Source organism: Atta colombica, unplaced genomic scaffold (genome assembly GCF_001594045.1).
Source record: "Atta colombica isolate Treedump-2 unplaced genomic scaffold, Acol1.0 scaffold228, whole genome shotgun sequence".
Classification (NCBI taxonomy): domain Eukaryota; kingdom Metazoa; phylum Arthropoda; class Insecta; order Hymenoptera; family Formicidae; genus Atta; species Atta colombica.
This window is the reverse complement of record NW_017259325.1, coordinates 1,666,604-1,674,504: the sequence shown is the minus strand read 5'-3', so window position 1 is coordinate 1,674,504 and position 7,901 is coordinate 1,666,604. Positions and strand designations below refer to the sequence as shown.

Here is a 7,901-nt window from a genome sequence, read left to right as displayed (position 1 = left end):
ATATATATATATATATATATATATTACATGGACTTCAAATTAGATTATTTTATATTATTATCTAAATGACAGATACTTATGTAGATGTATCGTCATCATTAAGTGTAATGTATGAGTTTAGTAGATATTAGTTTTAACCGAGTTTTTTAAAATTACAATGAAATTTTTTCAGTAATTCATTCATAAACGGCTACGTACCTTTTCTCTTTTTTTGAATATTGATGTTGCATTACATCTAGGAAATCTCAGTCGTGTAATTTGATATGAGAAATGGCTGTTTATTATATCAAATCTTGTTGACACCTAAGAAATACGGATAGCAAGTAGTTGATAAACGAAGCTTTATTTGTGAAGAATGGTTCTTAATGAAATTTTACGCGAGTATTTTTTAGTCATGAAAATATTAAATCGTCAGGCTAGAATCTCTTGTTTTCCTTTGTATTTTTCTCGTCTGAATTTTTTTTCGAAATAAGACATACACTGTTTTCCTTTGACAGCCAATGTGATTCGTTCCTAAGTTTGAATTTTTGAAGATCGAATGTCCATCGAGTCTTCTTTCGGTAGTCAATGTTGTTAGTTTCTGCATTGCATTAATAATTATTCTGCTTATTGGGAATAATACATTTTCTATGTATAAAATTAATTAATAGTTTACTTCCAGAATTGTATTGCAATAAAAAATTTGAGATTTCAAGCAGCAGGCATGATAGTTTTAAGTAATTTAAGTAATTTCACAAACACAGAAAGAAACAATTACAAACATATTCTTAAATAATCATAATTTAATATGTATTAAAACAATTTGAAAATACAATTCGGCTATATAGAATGTTGTTTCTTATCACGAGATTTGTTTAAAAATTCTATGTTACAAAATAAGAATATTAATAAATTTATTTTAATTACCAAAAAGTTTTTAGTGCTATTATATGAGACAATTTTAATAATAATATTGTAAAAGCTGAAACTTTATTAAACGACCTTTATCAAAAGACGTTAAATGTAAAATTACTTCAATGAAACATAACGAAGAGAAATAAATATACATACAATATAGATTGGTTGTCTTTTTCCACTGCGATATCGTCGAATTAATAAATCGTCAAAATAATAAAAATGCTATTTATTATTCATATTTTTTATTATACAATAGATATATATTGGATATTATATACAATCTTAATACATTATATTTCAAAAATAATCATTGAATTTTAGAACTGTTTCTCTCTTTTCCATCTACAGAAATTACTCCTTTTGGCCATCATCTTCTTTGCAGAATTCTTTTATGCTGTAATTATAACAAGTATTACTGCCAATAAAATAATTGGAAATTTATTTTACTAATATCATATTTTATAAAGATAAAAATAAATGAAAGAATTATGTTATTAGAATTATATTTGTTTCAATTATTAATTATAGATAAACATAAATAGTAAACATAAAGATGAGTCAAAGTATTACAGACTGATACTCTAAGAACTATTAAATAAAAATAAACAATTTTCTCTCTCAAGTAGTCAATTTTCTTATCACACAGAGACATTTTAAATATATTAAAATTGAATTGCCAAAATCTTGGATGAACGTAATTAAAAAATTTCAAATATTCTATTTATGTCCTGGATGAAGAACTTGCAATGTTAAACATTACACTTACTGTTAGGTATATTTAAACAGATTGTAAAGCATCACAAAGATTCAAAACTTCGCCTTCGTGCGTAAGCCCCCAAACAGGCGAAGAATCCGATAATCGCTATAGTTAACCCTAAAATCAATGCTAGAGTATCACCGAAATCAAAATTGGAAGCCATTGCGACATCAAAAATGCCGAATATGACGAGTATAAAATATAACCACATTTTTCTCGTAAATAATAACTGCAGAAATATATTATATATATGTATATAAATTGCAAGATTGATAGCTTTTGGATTGTTTTCTTGCACTGTCGTTTGTGCGTTGTAATTAATATAACTCGGTATCTCCTTTCAAATTAAGTAAGTTCGTCATCAGATGGAATTAAATAGTTGCGTGTCAAATCATGTTCTAACGTTTTATGTTTCATCACCAACAATTACGTCTGTCGGTCTATTTAGTACTATGTAAATACGAACATGGCGGCCAGACTTAACAACATCGATTAATTATCGAGTAGTCGCATGCGTGGAGAATTTCTCCATTCCTACAATTTGGATCTGTTCGCGTTTATAGCACTTTTTGCACTCAGCATCTTCGCTTTCTCTCTCTTCAACGCCCGAATATATATTTATCTCGTTTTAAATGCATTTTTGGGGAGCAACAGACCCTTTACCGTTTGTCACTAGGACAACTAGTACAATACTGCAATTAATGCAAATCAATTCACATATTTTCAGTTAAGAAATAATTTAATCCTTTTAAAGTTGTCCAGATAAAAGGATTAAATTATTTAATGAAGTTTACATCTTCTCTCAGAACTTCTCATACAAGTGAATTTTGAAATATTCTGAAATCTTAAAAATCTTACGATATTTCATAATTAACATATATGACTAATTCTGAGAAAAGATGTAGATTTTCTGAAAAATGTTCCAGTTCGTATAAAAAAATGTGAGAAAGTTATAAAATTAGAGAAATTCTAAAAAATTATATGAAAAATTCTGAGAAAAATTTTCACCAGGGTGGAAATATAGAAACCGAATTGCGTAATTTTGCACTAGTTTTCCTAGTATAAAACGATTTAGTAATTTACTAGATCGAGCGTATACTCACATTGAGAAATCGCATCACATATGTTGGCACGCCGCGAAGATGGCTATATTGGTTATACTTCAGCTGTTGTCAATAAAAAACTAACCTCATAAGCAGTCTTATATTAAGACGTAAATTACGTAAAAAACAAGTCTCTTGGAAAGCTAAGCAGTGAATCGAAAGAATGGCCGGTTCGTCGGCAAACGTAACGGTGTCGAGCATCTTGAAGAACAAGAGCTCGTTCGACGATGAACCGCGGAAGAAGAGCAGAGAAGACTGGCGAAAAGCAAAGGAACTTGAAGAAGCGAGGAAGGCTGGTACAGCCCCCGCGGCCGTCGACGAGGAGGGTAAAGATATCAATCCGCATATTCCGCAGTACATCAGCGCGACACCATGGTACTTCGGTTCTCAGGGCCCTACTCTGAAGCATCAGAGACCACAACCTGAGAAACAGAAGCAATACAGTTCGATAGACGATTGGTACAATCGCGGGGTAGATATCTCGCGAACGGCTATCAAGTATCGTAAGGGTGCTTGCGAGAATTGTGGCGCGATGACTCACAAGAGGAAGGACTGTATGGAGAGACCACGTAAGGTTGGTGCAAAGTATACTAATTTCAAGATAGCGCCAGATGAATTTACTCAACCCGAGTTGTCTATGGACTATGATGGTAAGAGAGACAGATGGGCCGGTTACGACCCTTCCGAGCACAGAGCGATTGTCGAAGAGTATCAAAAGATAGAAGAAGCCAAGAGGCAGATGCGTGCCGAGAAACTCAATGCAGAAGAAGAAAATGACGAGCAAGACTCGGACAAGGACGAAGATAAATATGTAGACGAAGTGGACATGCCTGGTACAAAAGTTGATTCCAAGCAGCGCATTACTGTGAGGAATCTCCGGATTCGAGAGGACACGGCCAAGTATCTGCGCAATTTAGATCCAAACTCCGCGTATTATGATCCAAAGACCAGATCTATGCGTGACAATCCTTATGCAGGTACAGAACGTGAAGTGGATTTCAAAGGTGAAAACTCAGTTCGTTTCTCAGGAGACACGCAGCAGCATGCTAATGCACAATTGTTTGCTTGGGAAGCGCATGAAAAAGGAGTCGATGTACATTTATTGGCTGAGCCTACGAAATTAGAACTATTGAAGCAGGAATATGATAAGAAACGCGACGAGTTGAAAGATAAAGCACGTGACGGTGTCATCGAGCGTTATGGAGGTGAAGAGCATCTTCAAGCACCACCGAAGGCTCTATTATTAGCACAGACTGAACACTACGTTGAATATTCGAGGTACGGTAAAATAATCAAAGGACAAGACAGACAAGTGATAAGATCTAAATATGAAGAGGACGTTTATCCAAATAATCACACATCGATCTGGGGTTCCTATTGGCAAGATGGAAAATGGGCTTACAAGTGCTGTCATTCCTTCATAAAAAATTCATATTGCACCGGAGAATCAGGGAAAAAAGCAGCGGAAGCAGTGAGCAACAGCATACCAGATAAAATACCATCTATGGAAGAAATAGGACTAGATAAATCAAATACAATGGATGACAATCATTCCCTCAATAGTGAATCTTCGTCTGAGGATGATATGAAAAATAGAACGGAATTGCAGAGTAAAGCGGCTAAACGAAAATTGAAAAAACAGAAACGAAAAGAAAATCGTAAGAATAAAAAACGTAATAATGCAGAAGCTGAAGACAGATTGAAAGAAGCGCTGAGAAAGGAAGAGGAAAATGCGAAGCAAGCAGACAGGATGTTGAAAATAGACGAGAGGAAACGTCCGTACAATAGCATGTACGAGACAAAGGAATTGACAGCTGAAGAGATAGAAGCATATCAAATGAAACGTAAACGCGATGAAGATCCAATGGTCCATTTTCTTTAAAAATAATGTTTTACAAAACAGGACATTGCTATTGTATATATGTTTATGTGTAAAGCTTGTAATATTTATCTTATATTATTTTACGAAAATACTAAAAGGTACTTTAATGATACTAATTATATATATTAATTCAACAATTGCTTACAATTTTTTATTATATAATTCATTGTTCCTAATCTAATCTTTCCATATTCAAATCTTTCTAAGAAAATTAATAATTTTATTTTTCATGTCAATAGATATCATTCATTAAGTTAATTGGCCATTTCAGTATGGAGTTATGTTCATTTCTATTAATGTAGATTAATTAATCTCTCACTTTCACTTGTTTCTGCATACTGGACGTGGAAATGTTTGTCACGCGGCAAAATGTGACGCGATAATCAATGAACATGTAGGAGCTGTATATTGGCTACACGTCACAATTTGCCGCACGGTAAGTGGCTAGACATTTATACTGTTCGGAAATGTACTCGATCACAATCTTTCCATTCTTTAGAGGAATAGCTATGATTGGCTGGAGTTATAATATCGATGTTATGAGTTTATAACTCCAGCGTAAATCGATTTGTATATGTATACGAACAATTAATTGGCTACTACTCCAACTTCATTGCGCGACAAACAATTTCGTGTCCAGTGTGCATAAATTAAACTGAGATTAATAATTAATCTAAATAAGTATCAGTCGTTTAATATTAATCGGAGTTATTCGTTAAAATTTGATCAGAGTCGGTCTTAAATTCACAGAAAAAAATATGAATTTATATAAAACTTTGCATTTCCGCGCCTCAGGAAAAAAAGTCATAGAATTATCGCTCAGAGGGCATTGCGTGCGCTGGAGTATCTGAAATATATGATAGTTCGTCGACTTCAGATAATATTAAATCGATGACCAAGAGAAAAGCGCTAGACTGCCATATTAGAAGCAGACCGTGACTTTAGACATCAAATGTCTTTTTTCCCTGAGGCTTTATTCCCATGATCCACGATATGATGTTTTGCCGTGTTGTATTTTCGTGCCGATGATAAGTGTACAGTTTGTGGGTATTCTGTACCCAGCATGTCGTTCTGTGCGTTTTACGCGTCCGCTGTACATTCCTTTTAACTCGAACTCCGAAAATGAAATCTTTTTCTTAATTTAACTAGAAAACCGCGTGTGAGTTAATTGCGCTGCTAGCGTGTCGCATAACGCGCCGAAAGGAAGAAGAAAAGCAGAAGAGAAAAGGAAGGAGTATGTTTTTTGTTCGGAAGTTACGAGACTGGCAATGATTCGACGTTGAAGATGACATAAATCTACGCTTATTTCTGTATAAAGGTGGAAGAGGGAAAACAAAAGAGAGAGATACGAGAGAAAGAGAGGGAAAGAGAAAGAGAGAGAGAGAGAAAGAGAGGAAGAGAGAGAAAGGAAGAGATGTGTCGGCGGATAAATTACTACAATTTGCTTAATAGCTAATAGACTCAAAATTACTGGTATGCTTTTACGATTCACTCACCATGTCCGTATATGCGACGATACTGCCTCTCATCTTCCTGGGATTATTAGGTAATGTGTGTGTGTGTGTGCGTGTGTGTGTGTGTGTGTGTGTGTGTGTGGGGTTGTATGTGTGTATGTGTGGTGTTTTGTGTATGTGTGTGGTATGTGTGTATGTGGTGTGGTGTGTGTGTGTGTGTGTGTGTGTGTGTGTGTGTGTGTATATATAGAGAGAGAGTAATATTTTGTTTAAAATTTGTATTTTTTGTTTTTCAAAATCTTATTCTCGGAAGATTTAAAGAACTTTTTCAGAGAGTAAGATAAAGAAGAAAATTTTAGGATGATTTTGATTAAACTCAGATTAACTTAATCATTATTTAATTCAAAATAGCAAAATTGCTTGCTGCATAATTTTTAACTATATAATTTGTATCTCTAAACTTTTTCTTTATATATATTTCTTTATAAAACAATGAAATGATATAAAACAATGAAGATTAATTATCTATTCATATTGACAAAATAATATTGTTTGACAAGGTAAAAAAAAACCAATTAAGTTCAGAATTCAGTCCAAGTTATTTTTATACATTGTTACTGATTACATTCAAGAATGCGCGTACCAGCTTCTTTAATTTAAATCAATTCAAATTGGAATAATTGCAATAATTTTGTAATTTTGCATTAGATTAGTATGTTTATAAATAATTATGCTGCTGTCTGTCATATATACTTGCCATTTATTCTTCAATTCTCTCTGTGAATTTAAAAGTTATCCAACAATTTGTTTCTATGTTCAGTTACATTACTGTTTTTGCTTTATAAATTGTAGACTGATGAATAATAGAAAACAGTTTGCAAACAATTACAGTAGTAGTTTGAGATTTTTTTTCTGACTACTCAGTTAAACAATGACCAAGTCCTATATGCTAAACTTTGTGCAAGTTTGGTATATAGACTAAATATAATAGCAGCTATAGCAGCTTTATACATATATCTGTATCTTATAAGTGTTAAGTTGTAAATTCGTTTATGTGTGAAGACAAACTCTATCCTCGTTACATTTTGACAGAGAAGATATAATATGATATATTTTAAATAAATTAGATGATTGAAAAGAGCAATTAATTAAAAATATTAATTGCAGATTCTGTAATTAATACTTTTAATTAATTGCTCTTTTCAATCATTTAATTTAAAATATAATCTAAAATATATCCTTTTTAGATAAACAAAACATATAATTTATTAATTAATATAATTAATTAATATAATTTATTAATTAATGTTAAATACAAAAATAATAACATTAATAAAAAATAATAATGTTAAAAATAAAAATTTTAATCTATTATTTTAGGAATTACGTCTGCAAAAGATATTAAAGGTTCAGTCTTTTGTGAATTTTACAATGACACAATGTGTGCAGAGAACGAACAAGAATGTTCAGGAAGAGAAGAATGTATCCTACATGATCCAGATAAACGTAATCATTGCTATGTACTGTGGACACTGAACACCACTACTAAAGAAACAATAATTAAATTAAAGGTTGGTTATTTATCTGGTTAATATTATTTACAATATTCCATAAGTTTGGGAACATTCTACGTTTTACAGGAAAGTCATTATATGACAGCGATCTATATGTTTTTGATTTAAATATTTCGTAAGACATCGAAATGACGATAAATATTTATCTAAAACACTATAAGCTTGTACGTGTTGAAAATATATGAGACAATTATTTCACAGCACCGAAACGCTCAAGTTTGAATTTTGCGCTTT

General features: G+C 32.2%; 2 protein-coding genes and 1 long non-coding RNA gene across 3 annotated transcripts in view; 2 read left to right on the top strand and 1 right to left on the bottom strand.

Annotated features, from left to right (window-relative positions):
* Positions 1 to 1,122: 1,122 nt before the first annotated feature.
* Positions 1,123 to 2,231, bottom strand: LOC108688295. The gene is made up of 2 exons (XR_001931784.1): positions 1,664 to 2,231; positions 1,123 to 1,291 (listed from the first exon to the last, which is right to left on the bottom strand). It is a non-coding gene; the product is annotated as an uncharacterized LOC108688295 (long non-coding RNA).
* Positions 2,232 to 2,772: 541 nt separating this feature from the next.
* On the top strand, positions 2,773 to 4,656 carry LOC108688266 (pre-mRNA-splicing factor SLU7). Its single transcript, XM_018194448.1, has one exon. It carries the CDS (start codon positions 2,921 to 2,923, stop codon positions 4,637 to 4,639), a length of 1,719 nt encoding a protein of 572 aa, XP_018049937.1. The 5' UTR covers positions 2,773 to 2,920; the 3' UTR covers positions 4,640 to 4,656.
* Positions 4,657 to 5,599: 943 nt separating this feature from the next.
* The window catches only part of LOC108688252 (activin receptor type-2A), a 5,549-nt gene continuing 3,247 nt past the window's right edge, over positions 5,600 to 7,901 (top strand). The window contains exons 1-2 of the mRNA XM_018194429.1: positions 5,600 to 6,185; positions 7,474 to 7,664. Of these exons, the coding sequence (XP_018049918.1) occupies positions 6,137 to 6,185; positions 7,474 to 7,664 (240 nt within the window). The 5' untranslated portion in view covers positions 5,600 to 6,136. The remainder of the gene's footprint in view (positions 6,186 to 7,473; positions 7,665 to 7,901) is intronic.

What these genes read in the sequence shown, in the direction of transcription:
- LOC108688266 (XM_018194448.1), top strand. Translation starts at nt 2,921, where the DNA reads ATGGCCGGTTCGTCGGCAAACGTAACGGTGTCGAGCATCTTGAAGAAC.